Below are 22,419 nucleotides of genomic sequence, written 5' to 3'. Positions count from 1 at the left end.
TCTCTGGCATACACCCTCTGCCAGACTCTGCCCCTCCATCCCGCAAGATATTTGTCACAGATTTATCTTCAGGCGTGTGAGTCCCCTTTGACTCAGAAGTCACAGACTTGAGAACGTATTTTACGCCACGCCGAGGGGAGATAATCGCTGGGCACGTAGCAGCTCCACCGGAGAATATTGCTTCGTGCCCTCTCCGACGCGGTGACTGCCCACCTCGGCGGCGGTTGCTTCCCGCAGGCTCCGCGTCTCCTGGTGACTTCTGCACCAGCTCTTCTCCCGGGTAAAGGAGTGAGACGTGGCCTTTGCTCGTTCCACTCGTGTTTGGCCCCGGCCGTGGGGCAGCGCTGGGGCAGCGCTAGGACCTGGGGGAATGCTCAGCCTGCCTCCTCCCAGAAGATTAGCCAATATTCCCAGGGCAGGGCACGCTCCCCAGCCTTTCTACTTTTTCTTTCCTCTATATACGTGTTTTTCCTTCTTCTAGTCCATTCCAGAGCACAGCAGCTTTGGATTTCTCTGAGCTTTTTTTTTTTTTTTTTTTTTTAATCCCCTGGTAGCTGGACTGCTGCCAGCGTCTTGCAGGGCCAAAGTTTTATCTATAGGGATATATTTTTCAAACCAGCCCAGCTGCACGCAGACTGCCTGCAATTGAATCCACACTCCTGGGGCAAGTTTAACTCGGGAGAGGAAGAGCAGCAGGGGTGCTGTTTGTGCCTCTCCTCCAGCTATTCCTGTCAAGATGGATTTATGACTTTAAAAGGAGTGAGGAGGGGGGGGGGGAAGGAAAATTGCCTCCAGGAGCCAGAGCTTACACCACAGCCCAGCAAAGCACACAGAAAGAAGCAGTCGGATCTCAAGGCATGAGCAGCATAAAAGTGGCACCCTGGGATCTGGTGGATCCTTGCATGTAATATGACTGATCTGAAGCCTTTCATCTGCCTTCACAGAGCCGAGCTTTTGGATTTAAGGTAGTTTGCCCAGGACCAGACTTTGCTATGTTGGCCAAGACGGTGCTTTCTCTTGGTCTGTGGCTGCAGTTTGCTGCGGGACAGAACGCACCTGAGAGAGGTGAGTGCCTGGAAAGGCAAGGAGTTCCCTTACTACTTTCCCCCACTTAACACCTCCCGGTCCTTAAGAGCTTCTCATAAACCTCTTTCAGAATAAAAGCTGAAGTTATATTGCTGCTTTAGGTGTATAGCTCTACTCGTACGTTACTTTGCTGGCACAAAGACAAAACAAACAAAAAAACCCTTCTAAAATTGCCATATTAGAAAGAAATTTTATCTTGCTTGTTTCCAGCAGCAGGAAGGAAATCGTTTCAGAAACTTGTAGAGTTTAGTGCAATCATACAGAAAAAAGTCCTGACTCCTCACTGTTACCTATGTACTGAGGCACATCGACTAGGGGAGGTAAAAAGTGATTAGATGCCTTACCTGTCTTGTTCTCTTGCTAATCTCTGTATTACAATCATTATATTTCCTCTTTAAAATGCTTTCTCTTGTTTACTCCTTGGTAAAAATGGTTATGGGTCAGTCTCGCAGAACTGACAGGGAGAGGGACGTGGAGGAGATAAATGTCTCATTTCTGGTTCATGGGCTGTAGTGCTGGGCAGACTTAGCCCCCATCGCGATGGCTAAGCTGATGCAATTTATTTGGTTCTGCCTTGTGTTTGCAAGTAGAAAAAGGTTCTGTCCTTCGACTGCAGGGCTACTGCTGGCTGTGTCTGGTTTTCACTGCACCTGGGCAGTGTGATCCCGTGTGAAAGGAGAAGTGAACCTCTTGCCTCTCCGGACAGGAGGTCCGCAGGCTCGGGCAGCAGCCCAGACGGCTGGGGTCTGATTCTGCTTCTGGTACACAGAGTGTGTCTGTGGGCACTGGATGCTGTCCCTCAGTGACACAGGTGGGTTCAGGACTGGGATTGCTGCCTCTGGCATTGTCACAACACTGGTGTCCACGCAGGCAGCAGTTATTCCTCTTGTCACACGTTTCTGCTGCTGTGGGAGTGTATGTGACAGTTCCCCAGCCCAGGCTAAAAATGCTCAAGACTGTCAGAGTATGTGAACAAGTAAGCCGTGGCTTTCCAGGAGGATTGTGGCTTGCTCCAGAGGCAAACTTGTGCGTGTTGTGTTACTGATGTGCTGACTTTGGCTCGCACGCTCCCAAGCACCCGTAGAGGAAATGAACCTGCTCGCCAGCACGGTGCCCATGCCCCAGCAGCTTTGATGTGGGGACCTCCGAGCCTCCTCCCAGGTGCTCCTGAAAGCAACCTGGAGCAAACAGCAGGTCTGGCAGGGCTCCTGGGCATGGGCTAGCTCTGGCCTGGAGGTGCTGTGGTGGTATGCCATGATCCCACAGTGAGGGGAACTGTTTGGGAGGTAGGGATGTGTGTCCGTAACTCTGGGTCCTGGGGATTTGAGTGAATGTGAATGATCGTGGCTTTATTCTCAGATGCAGTGAACAAAGTGGGGAAGCTGCTGGGTGGCCGGTGGTGCTTCTACATGGCCAGGAATTATCAGCTTTTTCAGGACAACGGCTACTGGCTTAGTGCACCAAGGCACAAAGTCAAGGCAGAGCATTGCATGGCCAGTTCCATCCCTTTCCTCTTTGGGTCCAGATTCGGATTTCTGTTGCATCTGTGCAAAGTGCCACCATTTGATAGTTTGGGCTTTGATAAATGAAACTTAGGTTGTCATTACCTGGCTACTCTGGACTAGCATCAGCAGAAAATGACGGGGATGTTGCTGTCCCTGTGGGCACAGCAAGTGAAAAATAAAGACATAGCCCATCCATACAGACTTTGTAGTGGGCTCTGCACTTACTGATCTCTGAAGCACAGCTCAGTACCTGGCAATAATTCCATGATTCCAGGACTCTTGAGGCTCTAAATAAAACAGCAGAGATAGTGAAACTCCTGAAAAGATGGTAAAAGATGGCAACCCAGCTTCCTTCCTGCCAGAGGAATTTGTCTGAAGGGCCATTTCTCAGCCTACAGCCTGTAATCTGTGGCATGGACGAGCTGGAACCTGCAGAGGCAGTTTGGGCTTTTAGTCACACAAGTGTATTTTGCTTGGTGGGGCTCAGCTCCATAAGCAGGCAGGTGATCTAATATCTGCCATGGCCCAGGCCTCTCTCTGACGGGGTTTTAAGGGTAGAACACCTCCTGGCTGGCTTGGTGGGACACTTCTCTTTCAGGGAGAGGTGGTGCCTCTCTCCTCCTGCCTCTCACTGTGACCCCAAGGGGCCACAGGGAAGAACCAACTGCGTTCTTCAGCCCCCAAACTCATCGCAGAACTTTGTTCCTTGCGTGGCCAAATAGTGAGAAGGGAAAACAAACATGGAATTTCAGACATAGTTAACCAAGACAGGACATGATCTTTTTTGGCTGTTAAATCCTTTATGCTCTACAAGTTCCAAGTTCCATGTCAATCAGGCATGTGGCTGGTGTTCAGGTCCCAGCTGAGGTCCTGAAGCGGATGCCTCCTGTCAGCATCTCCGTGTGGAACAGGGAACTCTGACCAGCTGGTTTTCTCCTGGAAAAGCCAAACATTTAAATAGGCAGCACGAACTCCACGGTGACATTTTGTTCTTATATCCATCCCTTCCAAACACTTCTCTGCGTGACTGATCTGTGCCTATCGACCAGGTATCAGGGTACTGCCATCTGCTCTCTGTTGTTCCCCAGACTTAAGTAGAGCACAGGAGCAGCAATGAGATACGAGGCCGGCAGAGTTATTCCTCAGCTCTTCGGAAGCAAAGGCCTGACAGTTCAGGAGGCAGGAAGGTGCTAATGGATGCCCCTTCTCTGAGAATCCCACTGAAAGTGAGAAATCTTCACCTGGCATCTTGCCAAACAGCCGAGCTTCTTTTGCTGTAAAGCAAGGAAACTGCTAGAAAACAGCAAGCTGCTTGCGTAATGCAGGGATTTACTGGTAAGGAATCTCCACAGCCCCACCTCTGGCACAGATGGCATGTTTATGTTGGACAAAGGACAAAGGATAAAAGATGAGGGAATCGAAAAACCTAAACCTGAAGGACGATGGAGTGTCCAGTCGTAAAAGTATAAGCATTGCCACTCTCCTGATGTAGTGGGTTCCTCTGTCTAGATTTTTTTCACGACTCCTTTCTGCTGATAAAATCTAAAGGAGGAATTTGTTCCCATTTTATGCAGGGCTGTGCTAAGTAGAGGTAACTGTAATGGTATTTGCCTGTATGAAGGATTAGCCTTCTGCTCCACCCACAGACAACCCCTTTAGCTCCAGAATATATACCTGCCCGCCAGTGTACCTGTTGCTTTTGTTAACCAGTTGTTAACCAGTTGTTGTTAACCAATGCTTTCTTACCCTTCAGGAAGAACATAGGGTGTCAAGCTCTTCCTGGAGAGCCTCCTAATTAACACAGCTATTCCCAGTATGATGGGTGAAACTAGTTAAAGGACACCAACACTGTGCCCAGCTCTCCTGGTTCCCCCGAGCTTCAGGGTCCAGCCAAGATTGGGACTTGACAGGGGCATGGCTCTTGGCTCTCCTCTGATGTTCTTCTCCTTTGAGCAGGTGTTCCATGCTGGTTTCCACCCCTGTGTTCCCCCGTGCAGGTGGTTCTGGCAGCAGTGGGATTTGCTCGCATCTGCTCCCTCGCGGGGAATTCTGAATTCCCCTCCCAGAGTGCTAGTGCATGCGATCTTGTTTACCCCTCGTGAGCCATGTCCTTTGGCCATTGATCCCTGCCCTGCCAGGGTCAGAAACTTTCACAGCTGTTTGTTGCAACATTTGGGAAACCAGTTGACGCTCCTCAATCTGGCGAGGGGCGGAGGGGAGAAAGAGTGATTTTCTCCTGGGAGGTGGCAATCACGTTGCTGTGATCTCTCTCTGTGGCTTGCCAGCCAAGTAAGTGGCTCATACTTGTTCCAATGGAGGCGAAAGCACAGAGCCATGGCTGTGGGGGTTTGGCTTGCTTCGTGCAGCCAGAAGCTCTAAAGAAAGCCCTTGCTGCTCTGCCCTGCTGAAATGCCCGCAGGAGGTAGGGAGCTCTAGGAACCAGTGGCAGGGACCTGTAGGTCACAGGTTGAGCTCTACTGTGTTGGCATGTTGCTATGGGCAAGCTGGAAAGCTTACTGGGCTTCACTTTTATTTTCTGCTCAGCTCTGAATGCCAAATTGCTGGGTGTGTGTGTCTGCAGCACAGGGCTGAGCTGTGCTGGATCCCGCAGAACTGGCTGTCATCCACACGGATTGCAGGTCCCACTCCTGCCTCCTCGCATCTCTTGCTTAGTCACCACCAGGTAACTTCAATCTTCTCCATTTCTAAAGGCTCCGTCTGATTTCTCCTGTTGTTTCAGGAGATCTAGTACACGTCTGCCATCTCAGCCAGCACCTTCTCCACAGTTCCTGGGCTGTCTTGGCCTCTGCAGCAGCACAGCATATTTATTTGTGTGTTTGCAGACCAGGCATGCAGGCACTCTGGCTTTCTTGCAGGGCACGCCTGTACTGTACCACAGGCAGTGTGCTCCTGACTCACACACTTCTGTCCCCCATCCTGTGGGCATTCCCAGCACTCCCGGCCCTTTCTCCATGTACCTGACATTCCTGAGCACACAGACAGGAGCGCTCCTGCCGGGACAGACCCAGGCACTCATGCCCCAATCACACAGGCAGGCGTCTGAGCGGTGCCCAGCCAGGGAACAGCAGGGTAAACACTGTCCAAATGACAACAGGGCAAAGAGGATCAAGTCCCCTGTGGCTCAAGCCTGAACCACTTCACCTTCTGTTTCCCCTTGAGCCCCCTGTGCTGTACCCTGAACGGCTGTGGCCATGCTGGTTCATGATTTTTCCTGTGCTCAGGTCGTTGGGTTTCACTCTCAGGACACGTAACAGACCTCTTGTACACACTCACTGTTCCCCTGCCCTTTCCTTCCTCTTGATTTTTGCCATCTTATATCTGCCTCTTGGAGTAGCGCCCAGTGGGGGCTCAGCAACCCCCTGCCAGGCTCTTTGCTGTCTCCGGGTCTGCTTTGACATGGATTTCTGCAGGGGAAGAGCTGTTTGCATGAGCCGTCTCCTCGGAGCAATTAATTTTACAGGAGCTTTTCCATTCAATTGTCTACTGCCTTGTGGTTTTGGCTCCAGCACTCAACCACTGTGTGTTGCACCAAGTCCATCCGTGCTCCAGAGCTCACATGTCTTGGCCACCCCACATTCCTGATCCCTTCACTGATAAACGAGTCCAAAGGGGCAGACAGGAATCTCTAGTCCAAGGCTTTTTCTCCCTTCTTGCACCTCAAAAGCTGTCAGAAAGCAGAGCGATGGCTACAAGAATTCCAAATTCATTACTGATATTCCAGCTATTGCAAGTCTGCCAGGTTCTAAGAGGAGGAGTGCCCTATATGTTTGTGCATCCCACACGGTAGTTTAACTGAAATGGTAAGAAAATTAGTCAGATGGAGTGCGACCCCAGGCCACACCCTCAGAACCATGTTCTTCCTGACATATTGCATTCTTCTGCACAAATGGGTCTGTGCAGCCCTTTCCCAGACATCTCGCCCCAGAGCCCCTTTGAGGTGCTGCTCCCAAGACTGTCTGGGAAAGGAGGTCAGTACGTATTCAGAAGAGCAAGAAAACATCAAATTAGCCTAGTTTTTATAAAGTGATCTAGGGTGGAGTCCCTCCACTCCAGACTTGCCTGCCAACAGTAGTCTAAACTGGGGAGCTTTCTGCCAGCTTTGTGTGGACCCGTCGCCTTTGAACTGAGAGGCAGCCTGTTCTGACAATGAGCCACATCTCCTGGGAGAGAAGAGCCAGCAGTTTTTCTCATCAGGTTCCTTTATCATTTCATTCTTTTCCAAATACCGCTCATTTTTCTTCCAGACACCGCCATCATCATAAGATGGGATAAACCTGTAATTTGGCCCCAAAGTTGCTCCTGACCTTGGCAGTTGCTCTTGGTCTTGCGATCACCAGTTTGCTTCTTTCTCTGGGGCTGCTGCAGATTAGCCCAGAGCAGCAGCTCCCTGGCACAGGGCATGACTGACCTGCTGGCTCAGGCTGGTGAGGAATGTTCCCAGCTCCTGGAACATGTCCACTTCCAATTTGGAGGAGAAAGTACTGAGGATCAGCCTGGTGTTGTGTAACAAGAGGTGTGAGTGCGAGCTGATGTAGCTCAGAGACATTTTCTTCTGCAGCACTAAGAGCAGGATCCAGGACTTGTGGGTTGTACTTTTAGTTCTACCCTGATGCCTGTGCCTGAGCTCCTGCTTCTTTCTACTGCCCTGGCTTTTCAGTTTATCTGTAATGGGTTAAAAACATGTGCCTGGAAAGACTGTCATGAGGATTTGTAAGCCTGCAGTGCTTGCAGACCCTGCCTGAGGGCGGTGTGGAAGTGCAGTGTCAAGTCCAGGGCATCTCCTCTACCCTGTGTTGGCTCCCTGCTCTGTTCCAGCCCCCTGTCCTTGTGCAGGATTAAGAATGAGGAGGCGAGATTAGCGTCCTGGGAAATTACTTCCCTCCACTGCTGCAATGACATTTTCTGCTCCCTCCCATGCATCTTGATGGAATTTGGACCAGGAGAATATCAGGCATTCATCCTGCCCTCATTCCATGAGGAGCTGTATTTTCTCAGGGGTCAGGCACTAGGCTGAATTGAGGTGTATTTCATCCCAGTTTTTCAGTCTTTTGGCCTGCCTCTCCTCTCCCATGACCGGCCTTTTTCCTCTGAGAGACACAAGGTCTCTTCTGGCCATCCAAGTAGCTCCTTGAACAGCAGGGATCATGCGTGTGAATAGAAAGGTGGGGGGGAAAAAAAAAAGAAAAAGTAGCTATTGCTCCTCCTTGCTGTCTTGATCTTTGCAAATGTGTAAACCATGACTTTAAAAGCTCCTCTCCCTGCTCCTGGAGAGCTCAGCACAGCAGCCGGGTGGGATGCATCCCCAGCCTTCCCTCTGTTGAATGGTGATTGATGTAGCTGAGGCGCAGAACACGTAAAAGGAGTGAGCTCCAAAAGGCCAGACCTCCCCACAGCGTTGGCCTTAGCCAGGAGGCAGAGGGCAAGCTGCACCCAGCGGGGCTGAGATGGCTCACTGAGGGCTTCGAGTCTTTGCTCTCTGCCTCAGGCGGCCGAAACACGTGGGGTAGGGCAGCTGCAGCACTTGTGTGCTTGGAGATTTCATAGTAAGGACCAAGCACACCACCGCTGCTGCTCTATCGCGCCAACTCTTCCTTCACATCTCTTACCCTCTTGGCCAAGGTGTGTTTGACGCCTGCTGCTGAGAGGGTCCCACGGGCAGGCAGATCAGCGCTAGGCTGCTGTCCTGCAGTGCCTCCGAGAGGTGTTTCCAGCTCCACCGCAGTGCTCTGACTCCTCTCCTCGCAGGGACCCTCTTGGGCAGGGCTACAGCAGGCTGGGACCTCTCCAAGTGGGGCTGAACCCAAAGAAAGCGGTGGGAGACAAATAGTCCAACACAGGCCACAATCCTGCTACTCACTGGAGGGGTGGAGGGGGGTGTCTCATGAATTTTCCTCTTACTCTCTGTAACCAATTCAGATGGTTGGACCTAAGTAGGAACCAGTTTTCTGTTCACAACAGAAAGATCTTCTTTTGGCATTAAAACAAATGCTGCTAAGAGAACTTGGTTTCTGAACCATCACGAAAAAGCTTTTTTGGCAATGATGTCCTTTAAAACAAAAGGTGCTAAGAGAACTTAGTTTCTGAGCAATCACAGGCAAACCTCTGTCTAACACTTCAGTGTGAGCATCTCAAAACGTTCCAAAGAACAGCCGTGATCAGATGAGCCTAAGCAAAGCCATCCAGCGAGGGAAGATGGGGTGCTAGGGAGATGGGGTGAGAAGTTCCTGAACAGTTGACAGCCGGACTGAAAATAAAACCCAGGAGCCCTCACACTAGATGCAAATAATAAAAAGGGACAAATTCTGAGGTTTCTACCCAGCAAAATTCTCACTGAATTCTGAGATTTGGCACAAGGTAACCAAGCTTTGCTAGCAGAGGATGGGCAGGTCTGGGTCCACAGCATTCCACTAACACAGCTCCCTCTCTCTTCCCCTGCTAGGTCCCCAGCCATCTGTTTCCAGCTCAAAGGGGGACCTCCTCTTCTTGCTGGACAGCTCTGGCAGCGTCTCCTACTATGAGTTCTCCAGGGTCAAGGAATTCATGTGGGACCTTGTACAACCTTTCACCTTCGGCCCCAAAGATGTCCAGACCAGCATCATCCACATCAGCACCACGCCCACCATGGAGTTCCCGTTTGACCGGTACCTGTCCAGTGGGACTTTGCAACAAGCCATCCGGGACACTCAACAGCTCATGGGTGACACGAACACAGGCAAAGCGCTCTCCTACGCCAAGGAGAAGCTCTTCAGTGATGAAGCTGGTGCCCGGCCAGATGTGCCCAAGGTACTGGTTTGGGTGACGGATGGTTTCTCCACTGATGACATCTCTGAACCCATGCAGCTCCTGAAGGACATGGGAGTAACAGTCTTCATAGTCAGCACTGGACGGGGGAATTACCTGGAACTCTCTGCTGCTGCCAGCCAGCCTCCTGAGAAGCACCTGCACTTTGTGGATGTTGACGACCTACCCATCATCACAACGGAACTTCGAGATGCTATCCTAGGTACGGTGGGGTTGGGCCGTGCTCACTGGGAGTTTGCAACAGGGCTGAATGTGAGTGAATGCCTGGTTCTGCAGGAAGGGCAGTGAGAGAATCCCTTTGCAAACTGAGATGCTTCATTCACAACGCCATAGGTCCAAACATAAACCAAAGCTTTTAGGAGATCTGGGACAAATATCTCTGTTCCTCTTGGAAGGGCCCATGACTGACTGAGACAAAATTGCCTTCTGCAGATCCGTTAGTGGGATGAACTCTTGTTTGTAATGAGTCGTTCAGTTGTTAATGAAGGAAGGAGGCTCAGGCAGCATATTAAATTCCTTAAAAACCAACAAGACTGTGAAATGAATCATGCAGGTCACAGACACCTGTACAATTCGAGTGTGTCGTGAAAATGCCCCCACCTGCACAGGTTAATTGTTAACCAAAGGCTTCCTGAACAGGCAATGATTTAACTACAGTAAGAGGCTGGTGACTGTGGGAGCAAGGTGCCCAAGCTCCTTGAACTTGATTTTCACATTCAGGGTGGATTTTTTTCCTCTGTCTGGCTGCGTGCCGTCTGATGGAGGCGGAGGACACAAATGTGTTGAACACATTGCATATGCAACATGGGACGTGTGTGCCTGGGAAGGATTTAGTCCTGTCAGCCCCCTCAAACTCTTGTCTAGGGTAGATCTGACTTCCTACATTTACCATCCACCATGTCCAGGCACAGTGGCTGGCACACACCGGGATAACTCCTGCCTACAAGTGGCTGGCAGTTGTTGTTCTCTTAAGAGCAATTAGGGATGGGGCTTGCTATCAGCATGAAGACTGTAGGAGAGGAATGTTTTTGTTCCATAAATCCCCTGTTGTAACGTGTTCCACATCCGCCAGATCTATAGCCCGACTTGGCTAGCCCAGCCCTTGGAAGGAAATCCCAGCCCTAACTTGTCAGGCTTAGCAGGCCAACTGCTGCCTCTTCGTTGCTAGCGTGGTTGTGGTGGTTGCTGTGCAGAGAGCAGGAACAGACAGCAGATTTGAATTTTCAGCAGGCCTGTGTTTTAAAGCATCCAGGAAAGGGTCTGAGGAGACCCAAAGCCATAATCTAGGCCAGAAGACAGGCATTTGGAAGCCAAGAGGAATATCTCATGCTAACCTGCATGCTGCACCGCACAGTACGTGTTCTTTTTGCAGCTCAGGGTGGGAGTGCCCGTGATTGCAAAGCAGGGGGTTTGCCTCAGCCTCCCAGATACCTCTGGATTTGTTTGGAAAGCTGAGTGAGTTACTATGACTTTTCAGACTTTCCATTCTTTTTTTTTTTTTTTTTTTGGAGGTTCTCTCTCCATTGGAAATCCTATTTTAATTCCTCATTTGGCTTCTGCTATATGAGTTGGTTAGTGCCGGTTTTTGGAGTGTCCAAGTAATCCTTTCCACAGCATCCTCTGTATGCAGCTTTTTTTTTTTTTTTTAAATTTTTTTTTTGTTTCCACCCATGATCACTTAACAAATCACACACAGGGACTATGTTCTCCTCCAGCCGCCCACCTCTCCCCTGTATGAGTACAGAGCTGTACCAGCAGTCCTACTGTACCAGACGCCACACAGTCCCCCAGATGTTTCATTTCGAGTGGCTGTTTCAGCTTCTAGTGCATCCTGAGTCCAGATGGTATAAAATAGCATTCCAAAATGAGAACCTGCCTGCATATCCTTGCAGCACAAAACTGTCTTGAAGGTCATAAAATCTGCAAAGGTAATAAATGCTGTGCCTGAGGGCCGTATGCTGTGCATTCACCAGGTCTAAAAGTTACTAGTTTGGGATTTTAATGGAAGGGGAGATTCCCACATGAATCCAGGGGCTGGTGCTTTAAGCAAAATACCAGAAATTGGTAACATCACCTAAGTTAGCCTTAATAAAGCCACGTAGGTCCACTCTTCCCTGCCAGGAGGAGACAGCCCTCCTCACCACCCTTCCTGCTTTGGCCCCTGGGATAGCAGGGGCAGACAGCATCCTTGGCAGGCAGAAATTTGTCCTTTCCAACTCTGGAATGGCCCAGACTGGTTTTATTATCACTGCTATCTTATCTTCATCTCTTGCTACTGTGTTTTAAAAGCCTTTTGTAGACGCACAAACAAGCTTTGTCAAGAGTTGCTCTCCTCCCTCCACCTCCTATCCCGGAACGGAGTGTTTCATGCCTGCTCCATAGATATCCCAGCACAATGCTCCCTGGCTACCGAGTTGCTGTTGCCTCAGGTAGGCTGAGATCTCTCCATGGAACAATTCAGTCTCTGCAGCTGTACCTCACCACACAAAGGTAGACAACTTTATGTGAGGGTTGCTCAGTTAGGAAGCTTTTTTTTTTTTTTTTTTGCCTTTGGAAATTTGAACAGAGATCTGAGCAGACAAATAATATAATGAACAGTTAGGGCTGAGTCTGGAGTTCACATCAAGGGTTCTCAGTCCTAAGCAGCAAGACAACTGCTACTTGGACAAGGGAAAAAAAGGAAGGTGTCTTATCCTTCCAAACTATATTTCTGTCCCACTACAGGCTCTGCTGAGGCCAAGGGATGCCATGTCTCTGCCTCAGTTCCCTTTTTGAAAAACCTGGCTGTGACACAGAGCACAGAAGATCGGCTGCTGCTTAGACATGGTGGATGTGAAATAGTCCCAGTAATGGTACTACCCAGAAGGGAGCAATACGGGGACTGTGGATGGATGTGTGTGATCACTCCCACTCTTTTTCCTTGGCACATGTCCCCGACACGAGGCTGCAGAATGCAGCAGGCTCCAGTTCCCAGCCAGCCTGGCTATGGCCACGGCCACCGCTGGCTCCTGGCAAGTACCCCTGCCCCTCCTAGTGTGAAGGAAAGGGGATTTAGCTCAGGCTTCTTCCATTGCATCTTCTATATTATGTACCCGATGTATGGCATTTGGTGCTCTCCTTCTGGGGAAGAACCTTCAAATATTGTGAAACCAAGGGATTCCTCTGAGATGACATCAGGTTCTGTGCTAGCACCCACTTGCTCTCCCCTCAGCCAGTTGAACTGGCAGCTGCTGACTTGTTTCATCCTTTGGCACCATGTCCTGTGCCAAGCTCTGCAGAAGCCCACCTGCCCAGCAGTCACAAAGCATCAGCCGCTCCCCGTGCACATTCAGAGCAACACGCTTCTGATCTGAAACAAGGTCCTGGATAATTCTGCTGCAGCAAAGGCTTTGAGCCTGGGGTCCTCTGACATTCTCGCTCAGTGCTGAATATAAACAGGGCACCAGAGGGAGTGATCTCCAACCCTGAATGTCCACCCTGGTAACGGAGAAGTGTGTTCCCCCCTACCAGAATCAGAACCATATCGAAGTAGGGAAATAGAGGCACAAAGAAGAAGTGGTTTGTCCCAAGTCCTAGCCAAAGCTTCTGCAGAGAGGGGAACATGTACCCAGGCCTAGAACAGTCTCATTTGCTGCCTGGCTGCATTTCTTCCACACATCAGGAAAGTAGCAGCATTCCTGCGAGTCTAATCTTGACCTCAACAGCATTCACAGGATGCCAGCAAACTTGTGGCTGCAAAATAGTGTTTCAAGTCACTGAGAGGTGGGAGGTGGAAGGCAAGTGCGTCACAAACTGTATCTGAGTGTTGCTAGGAAGGCGCTGCCCGGGTCTAAAACAAGAGATTAACTTGCTGCTTCCCTCTGGGAACAAGGAGGTGCTGTGAAGCATCCCATGGGCATCTATTTTCTGGGATTTATTGCCCTCTTTATACACTCAAGGCATCTTTAACCTGGCAACAAGGGGCAGAGCTGTTTGCTGTGGGTTTCCTGCAGCACGTCCCTCAGGTGTTGCACCCTGTCCCTTTAATCTGGTTGATTTATTCACAGTGGCCCTGGGCCCTGCCTCCAAGATCACTTATTTCCATTCCCTGAACTTTTGGCAGGATTTTTGGCGCTGAGGCCTTTCCTCTGTTCCCTGTTCTTTTGTGGTTTGGCCACTGTTAGCTGCGGGGCTCACTGAAGGGTGCAGTGCCCCAGGCCCCGTGGTGCTGCTTCCCACCCTCTGCCTCCTCCAAGCTCTGAGCGGTGGAGTGCTGCTGGCTGGGCGCGGGCAGGGCACGGAGGAGGGAAATGTCCCTGCCTGTCTGGAAGGGCCAAAGAACAGCTCAGAGGAAAAACTGAGGCTGTTTTATTTGGTACGGGGAAGTTGGCAGGGACTCGGAGTAGCTCAGAGAAGAGCTGATCTTCTCCTGGTTAAGGGACAAGTCGGAGAGTGCAAGGCTACCTCCTCTTCTCTTGCAGGTCTGGGCAGACTTTTGTGCCTCCCTTTACCTCTGCATAAAGGGCAGGCAGTGGGACCTACCTGGAGTATTCTGTGAAGTGTTTAAGTTTGAGCTGGAGAGTACCATCCTAAGGGTTCAGGAGTAACACTGCGCAGAGCAAATGCACTTCTTTAAGGCTTAGGGTGCATTAAAAAAAAAAAAAAAACAAACAACAAAAAAACCCCACCAACACATCTTTATGTCTTCATATGCCACTTCCTTGGAGCTAGAAACAAAGTCTTGTGTGTTTCCATCTTTGTGGAAGACCAGAGAGCAGTGGGATTCTGCCCCAGATGGGCTCAGGAGGCCATTGTGTGTCGGAAAGGTCAAGTAGCCGAGGAACTGCCAAGCATCAGAAGAGGTATTCGTGTCTGGCATTTGGGGTCTAGAACTCAAAGGTAGACGAGCCTTGAAGAGAAGCCTCTGTGCAGGGGGAGAGAGGGGAGATAGCACAAGAGTGGCTCTGAATGTTGAATGTCACAGAACAATGGAGCTCTGTGAAACGCTGCAGGGAGTGACTTCAGCTGGGATGAATGCAGCCGCCTCGGCAAATGCTGGACAGTCCCCAGTGCTGCCCCTTCTTTCTGGCCACTGGCTACAGGCAGAGAGCAGGGAGAAATGTTATTTCTCCACACTCTGGTCTGCTTCAGGTCCATGACAAAATTTAGTGGTTTGGTTTCACTAGTAGGTGATTTCCACAGGGATGGACCAGCTTGGGATGAACCAGCCACAGGGGTTTTGGAACCTGGATGCCTGAATTCTGTCTCCAGCTTTGTCGCGGGCAGTGCCCGTGCTGCTTGCCATGTTGGGTGGGTGGTAACGCCTTGCTGAGCGTGAGAAGCTGCCTGTTTGACCAGGCACAGTAACTCCCACACATCTGTCAGGCAGTAACAGCTGCCCACAACTTGCTGGACCACTCCAGATTCATTCTTGGTGGTGCAAGACAGGCTTGGATGGGCAGGGGCATGGTTCCTGCTGTCCCAGGTCTCTGTGTCACAGCAGATCACCAGCACCATTTGGCCTTAGCACAGAGGACAAGGCAGAGAGAATGGAGAGGGAAAGCTGAGGCTTTATAGAGCGATTTGGAGGCTTGTGGCACACTGTTTTGTTGTGCAGACACACGTGAGCACTTGCTTTAGCCAAAATGCCACCTTATGGCAGTTGAGACATGTGCATTTCCTTTGCAAGCTCTGTTCAGTGAAAGAGTCTTGTCTGAGGAGTAGGAGTGGTGTGAAAACTCAAATATTGTTGTCTCAGTTGGCAGTTGTTTTACTTTTTTTTTTAGCTTTACACTTGGCTTCAAGGATTTAGTTTTGTTCTCCTGAACCTCCGAAAGAGGGTCTGGTTCACCTGAATTGCTGTGAAGGGGCTTGGCGACACCAAGTTCATCCAGGGTTGCTGTAGGCTACATCTCCCATCTAGAAGGGCCTGTATCTTAGCTGTGCCATGTTCTGTGTATTAATGTCAGTAGTGATTTCTGGATCCTGTTTCTTTTCCAGATGTTATCCAAGCAGATCGGCTCCATGCAGTAGACATCACCTCAAGCAGCTTCCGTCTGACCTGGCCCAAACTCCTCTCCCAAGAAACTGGCTACTACACCCTCGAGTATGCCCCGATAGATGATCTAGCAAGGAAGAGGACAAAGCAAGTGTCTGGGGCTCACACTAGCCTCCTGCTAAGCAACCTTGCACCAGAAACTACTTACGAGGTGGCACTCGTTCCTGAATCCAACGTCCACTACTTCCCTCCCCAGACAACAAGGGTTACCACACTGGCAGGTAAAATGTGCACAGTCGTGACCAAGGGGGAAGTCTCCACTGTGCTGAGTCTCACATGTATAAAGCAAACAGAAGAGTCCTTGGTCTGCATCCCACAGCCTCATGGGGACAGAACATAATGAGTTTCCTTATCCTGGCACTCACCTGGCAGCTCTTTCCTTAATGAGATGGTCTGGACCACCCAGAACAGGGGATCAGGTCTGATGTCATAAGATGCCCTTCCAACCTTAAAAAAAATCTATGAATCTGGAGGAAAGCAGAGCCCACTGCTCTGGGAGAATGTGGCAGGAGATGAAGCTTGCAAGTATTTGACAGGGCTGAGGTGCAGAGCCCAGGGGGGATAAAGCCCAGGCTGCTGCACATGCTTACCCACTATCCCAGAATGATGGTCAGGCAGAAGCAGCGCTGCCTTATGTGGGTTACTGCCAAAGAGGTTTGTTTTTGTTTTTTTTTAATGAAGGCTATTTTGGCCTTCATAGCTTGAGCAGCTGCTATGGGAACAAGGTGATCCCTGTCTCCTACCTGGGGCTGCAGATGCAGTTAGAGGAGAGTAATGCTCTTAAGCAGGTCCATGCTGCCTCTCCAGGCAGGTGTACTCACCGGTGGGGAACCCTTGTGTAGGAGGGAAGGAGTGGGGAGCACTCGGAGCAGATCTAGTCCCTCTGTGCAGACTAGTCCTTTGGGTCAGAAGAGTAACTCAGATTTATGCTGGACAGCAACATGCAAAAAATTGGCACACTGAAAATCTGAGCAGGGGTGACAAGGTCAAGATGAAATTGCATGCAATATTAACTTTCTGCACGCAGGAACAGTTTGGGCTGAGTAGTGTTACCTGCTCTATAACGCACAGGTAGAGAAACCCATTTTCTTAGGGCTGAGCTGGGTTGTGCTGACTTGGATGACTATCAGCATCCACTTGGTGGATGGATTTTCTTCCACCTGGAAGCCAAGTATGGTGCAGGTCTATTATGCTCCTCTGACAGCATTCTTCTACCTTGAATTACATACTCATTCACATCTTTTTTACATTGCTTTCAGAGGAAATAAGCCCAGCTCAGGTTCTCATCTCAGAGTCTGCACCACACAGCTTCCATGTTAGTTGGGCTCCAACACTGGACAGTGTGATCAGCTACCAGATCCTGTATGGACCGCTCCCCGGGAACTCCGTCAAGCTGCTGGAGGTGGATGGCAAGAGCAATAGCACTGTGGTGGAGAATCTGGCACCCAATACGACCTACCTAGTGACAGTGACTGCAGTCTACAAATCAGGAAAGGAGAAATCCCTGTCAGCTAAAGCATGCACTCAGGAAGGTGAGTGAGCCACAGTCTGGAGCGTGCCTGTTTCTTTGCATAGGTCATCTGCCTCTGGGTGAAGCCAGAGAACTCAGCCCAGTAACTGGGGAGGGATGAGAGAAGAGGAAGGCTGCAGCTTCTGATGAACAGCAGATGATATGCTATTGGGATGTAGCAGATGTGTAAGGCGTAGGACTGAAAGAAAATCAGACGTGCACTATATGACTGCTATTACAGGGTGTGTACTGCCAAGCTGCCGGTGCAGCCACAAGCAGAACAGACTTGGAGATCCCTGAGTCTCCCTAAAGAAGAAAGAAAACTTCCTTTCCCTTCTATCTCCTCAGTGTCTGTCCTTTGGTGTCAGAGGGGTGGGAATTTCATCAGCAGAAGCTTCTGCTCTGAAGAGTTACCTGTAAAGATACTGCAGGAGGCAAAATCTAGTTCTTAGACTCAAGAGTGAGGAGCTCAGGGAATGACAGAAGCTGAGGGTGTGGGAGGTGGCCAACCAGCGCCTAACAGTGCCAACAAAAGGATTTTGTGCTGGTACCAGGACAAAGTTAAGGACTAATTAGGTTGAGCTCCTCCAGTGCAGAGATGTAGAGTGAGGGGCTATTGCATCTCTACACCAGAGAAAGAGCGGGCTGGCTGGCAACCCCGTCTCAAAATCCCCTCAGGAGGAACAAGGAGCAGGCGGTAAGGACCAGTCCATACAAACGGCCCACAGTGACATGAGTCTTCTTTCTCTAGAGGGCTCCAAAGTGAGGCACCTTCGCTTTGAAGACATGGGTCCCAACACCCTGAAAGCCTCTTGGGACTCTGCCGATGGCAAAGTCCTCGGGTACAGAGTCAGATGCCGGCGGCAAAGTGGCCCTTCGTCTGTCCTCAGCGTTTCGCCGCAGATCCACAGCGTGCTGCTCACAGACCTGGCTTCAGGCACCACCAACAAAGTGTGTGTGAAGCCTGTGTACAAGAACCAGGCGGGCAAAGGGCTGTGCCGCATGGTGCACATGCAGACAGGTGAGCTGGGGTGCAAGGCAGAACCCTGGGGTACTTTAGCCAAGGGAAAGCGTCCTGAAGGGCCCTGAGGTGCTGGAGATCCAACACAGGGGAGCCCTCATGGCTGAAATCCTCTGTGCTCATCAGCTAGCTTGCCAACAGGGCTTCATCACAGCTAGCAGCCCAAAAGGTGCTGTCTAAAAATGGGTTTTTTCCCCCCATTTTTAAGACCAATGCTCCTCCTAGTGGCGTTGTGTTTGCAGGCGGGAGAAAAAGTGTACAGTGGAGACAGTCCTGCATCTACTTTGGGATAACAAGGGTGGGAAGACTGCTAAAAGCTGGCACGGGCATTGGAAGCACTATTTAAAAGTAATTTAAACTCTTGGCCATCCTTCGCTTTTCAACGTGGCAGGGACAAGTTAAGTATTAAACACAGCTACTAAGGCACAACACATCTGCTTTCCTCCTTCCACGACGAAGCCACTAGCTGTCACGAAGCACAAAGGGATTCTTGACAGGCTGAAGTGAAGCAAGAGCTAAAACCAAAGCTGTGTGAGAGTGCAGAAGCACAGACTTTTTCCCAGCAAGAGGCTGGAGTGACAGTGAAGATGGCCACAGGGATGAGATCTCTGACTGAGTCAAATTTGGAGAATGAGTGGATAAAGCTGACATTGTACTTTTTGTGTTCTTCCCAGCTACAGAGGCCCAAGGATATAAGCACAGGCAGAGAGCGTGACAGACTCTGGAGGGAACTGATTCCTGGAAGAGCAAGGAATCTTGCTTGGACAAAGACTTGGCCAAAAAAAGGAGAGGTCTGGGGAGGAAACCGGCAAGTTCACAGATCATCTCCCAGCCTGCACTGTCCGTTGAGGTGTCCTGGTTGTCAAGCCTAAAGGCTGTCCTCAGCCAAGTTCTGCCAAAGCTTAAAGGTTTGGCTTGGCTGGAACAACCAACCCGACTAATAGCTCCCAAGTCTGTACCCTCTTTTATATAAATATGCCTGACAAATAACAAACGAAAGGCAAAGTGATGAATCCTCACTCTTGCTTGCTTACCGCCTGTTCTTTATTTATTAAATGTTGATACAGTTTTATTTTTTCAGCTTATGAGCTTGTTCAAGACTCGGCTGTTTACTGCCCCTGGCCTTTCATTCTGGGCACCTGCACTCAGAGAAAGATTACACGTGGCTAAATCCATTCCTGCTGTCAGCAGCCACTTGACAAAGAGCAGATTTCCTCCAACTCACGCAGTGTACTCAACAGGTAGCTCAAATTAGGCATCCCAAAAGTAGAGCATCTCAGGGATGGAAGGGAAAAGCATTAGGAGAAAGAAGAATAACATAACACAGAAATGTACAGTATGCAGAGGAGATCGGGTCAAAGCCACCAGGATTTCTGAGAAGAGGAAGAAAAGAGGTTGTTAATCCCCTTGGCCTTTGACCAGGACATGGAGACACTTCATTAAAAGACGTCCTGCCTTTTATAAAGTGCAGCGACAATTTAGTGTTCCCAGATGGTCTTTGGTTTATGGCAGAGCTTGGTCAGTGAACTCTGAGAAATGGAACGATGGGGCCAGGGCTGATGGGCACTGACAGAGTGCTCTAGCAGGAAAGTTTTCTTTCTCCCTGTCTGCCTGCTGAATTCTTGAGTCTCATCAACACTGTTCCGCCCTCCCTCTGGCACTGGTATTAAATTCATCTGCTCCAATGACATACAGACCCCAGATGGACTTTGAAGGGCTCAGTTCCCCCAAGTCATTTGCCTTGGTATTTGGTATCAGTCTGAGAGAGCAGGAAACTCAAAAACTTGACAATTTGCTTCCCCAGCAGATTACTCTACCCTAGAGCTCCCAGCCCTCAGCTGAGCTCAAGGAGCAGCAGTGAGTCAAGAAAAGCCAGACAGCAAGACCATCTAAACCAGTTATTTTTCTTCTTCAAATACACACCTCCAAACAACAGTGCAGTGCTGCCTGGATCTCGACCACTGAATCACTGTGGCACACCCACAGTTTCACCAAACTGGATGTGAGTCCTGCTATCAGAGCTGCTATATGGAGATTAATTAACCTGTTCTGTGACTAATTACGGACAGTAAGTCTTCAGCACTAGCATTCCAGGTTCTATCCTCTGGAGACACATAGCAAGCACATCTTTAGTGTCTTGTCCTGTTGTCCTGGGCTTCCACCCAGCCCTAAGCTTGAGCTACACTTAAAAATCAAGTTTTTAGAGGAGAAGATTAAATCTGATTCCTTCCCTTTGGCCCTAGGCTTGAATTTACTGTCACTAAGCTACTCTTTGGTAAGGGGAGCTGGGGAATAAAAAAAAAAAAAAAAAGCAATTTTAATACCTAGTGACAAAGCCATTGGAGAAGCATGGTTCCAAAATTCAGGGCTTAGGGCTGTCAAGAAATGTATATACTTTTTTGGTAACAAAACCCAGCATCAGTGGGAACACCTTCCCTCAGTAATGCTTGTTCTATTTTAAATTTATTGCTTATTTGTCCTACACGTGGAACTTTTTTTTAAAGCTGTACTGTATGTTGGAGAGCCCCTGTGCAGTGTCGCTCATCCCACAAACCCTCCGTTAGCTCTGCTTACAGACTCCTTAAAAGAGCTCCTTTCAGAGCCAGGAGGAACCTTGTCACCGAGCTCGTCTCCTGAGTGCTGAATTTGTCATGTTTAGGTTAATGGTGCATTTGCCTTGGGCTGTCTTTCTGTACAGGAGGGAGGTGAGTCATTCATTAACTCGATAAGATGATTTCACATGATTTGTGTTCTCCTTTGGAATGTGCGTTTGTGACTGATTAAACTTAATGGAGACTCTGTGCTGAAGGGAAGATAAAGCCTCTGGAATCTCTCATGCAATAAGATAATCTTGTTAATTCTCGCTGTAGAACAGAAATTAATTTTGCACAACTTCCTGCATAGTTTACTAATACATTAACGTGTCATCCCCTCCTCCCCTCCCAGTTGTAACGTATCCTTTTAAAGACAATTAAATGTACAATACAAGAGCTACTGAATGATTACTTCATTCTTGAGGGCAATTCTGTTAAGTGAAGTTTTTGTTCTAAAGAGACGTATGGGTTGAAAAGCTGGTATTCATCTCAATTTTCACCCACGACTTCATAGTCTGGTTTACATGAAACTTTACCCCCAATCCCCCCACAGAATGTGTCAGAATTATACAAGCAGAAATATATCGGTCTCAATAATGTCTCAGCTTCAGTAAGAATTGTTTTACAAGGAGCCAAAAAGTAAATGTCCCTTAAATCTTGGCAGAACTGGTAGTACTCATGAAAATTCCAAGTTGGACAGGTAAGTTAAACTCAACTTTTTTAAAAAAACTAAAGCCTAATGATTTCTAGGGCTGTTTAAGAATCCCATCTGTACGGATATGATGGGTATGACACCCAGCCAGCGATGCAGGATGAGAGCACAAACCATCAGGTCTCCCAGTAGGAGCTAAATTCTGTATGGACTATAAAGAGCTTCATTTGTAGGTGAGCTACTCCCAGGTTTTCTTTAGGGTCCTTGCACCTTCTGATGCATGTGGTGTTGGCTGTTATTAAAGATTTAAACTGGAGTTGCTAGCGTGACCAGCTGAGAGAGTTCCCATGTTCTTCACTATTACAAAGATGCCCACTATCCCCTAACGAGACACCATGGTTTTTCTGAACACCACCTTCCAGGAAGGTGCTGATCTGCCAGAGACTGGCGTGGTTACCCCACTCAGCCAATCTATTATCTAGACAGACATCTAACGGTTTTCTGAAGAAAAACAGCACACTTTCCCCGTTCCAGAATCTTGCTAGAATGTTTGTGTTCACTTGGAAGGAACTTGCTCTTAGGTGTGTAGTGCTTGCAGCCTTCTCCTCTATAATCCCAGGCTCACTAAGATGTCAAAGTACAGCTATAATTAGGATGCACTAGCTAATTTCTCAAAGCAATATGGAGGTTATATCTGCACTTGGCTACTGTCAGCCAGAAGAGCATTTAATTTATTGTAGTAGGTGACTGCCTGGTACAAAGAGGCTTAACTTTGACAGCTTCGCTAAGAAATACAGCACATCCCTCAAACGTATGATGGCTCAGGGATGTTTTTACCACCACCAAGACGAAGGAAAATATTCCACCCAACACAAAATCGGTGCTGATTGTACAAGCTGAGTGTGGAGCCTCCAATCCTAGACACGACGTGCTTAGAAAACAGCCTACAAGTGCAATTATAGATGTTTGTTTAGTGCTTGTCTTTCTTCTTCTGTACTAAGCAGTACTGCAATCAAATCTTTATTAAACGTTAAATATATATTCTTTGACCCAAGACGAAACCTTAAACATGTAAATTATAAAACTGCAGATAGAAAATGTTTAATTATTTTGAGGAATAGTGAGGCTGGAGTGTTTGGGATATTACGCTGTAACAGACATCAACTGCTTTGCCCCTGGATTGTTGTTCCAA

At 49.1% G+C, this 22,419-nt stretch overlaps 1 protein-coding gene across 1 annotated transcript; it reads left to right on the top strand.

Moving 5' to 3' along the window:
* Nucleotides 1-565: 565 nt before the first annotated feature.
* VWA1 (von Willebrand factor A domain containing 1) lies at nucleotides 566-20,971 on the top strand. Its single transcript, XM_074924969.1, has 6 exons — nucleotides 566-1,065; nucleotides 9,052-9,615; nucleotides 15,393-15,671; nucleotides 16,710-16,982; nucleotides 17,712-17,981; nucleotides 18,656-20,971. Exons 1-6 carry the CDS (start codon nucleotides 993-995, stop codon nucleotides 18,694-18,696), a joined length of 1,500 nt encoding a protein of 499 aa, XP_074781070.1. The 5' UTR covers nucleotides 566-992; the 3' UTR covers nucleotides 18,697-20,971.
* Nucleotides 20,972-22,419: the final 1,448 nt, after the last annotated feature.

The sequence above is a fragment of the Athene noctua genome, chromosome 22 (assembly GCF_965140245.1).
Source record: "Athene noctua chromosome 22, bAthNoc1.hap1.1, whole genome shotgun sequence".
NCBI lineage: Eukaryota > Metazoa > Chordata > Aves > Strigiformes > Strigidae > Athene > Athene noctua.
Note: the sequence above shows the minus strand (reverse complement) of the source record. Positions and strands in the feature narration are given on the sequence as shown.

What these genes read in the sequence shown, in the direction of transcription:
- VWA1 (XM_074924969.1), top strand. Translation starts at nt 993, where the DNA reads ATGTTGGCCAAGACGGTGCTTTCTCTTGGTCTGTGGCTGCAGTTTGCT. An exon ending in ACAGAACGCACCTGAGAGAG is followed by an intron (nt 1,066 to 9,051) that starts GTGAGTGCCTGG and finishes TTCCCCTGCTAG; the next exon opens with GTCCCCAGCCATCTGTTTCC. An exon ending in AAGGGTTACCACACTGGCAG is followed by an intron (nt 15,672 to 16,709) that starts GTAAAATGTGCA and finishes CATTGCTTTCAG; the next exon opens with AGGAAATAAGCCCAGCTCAG.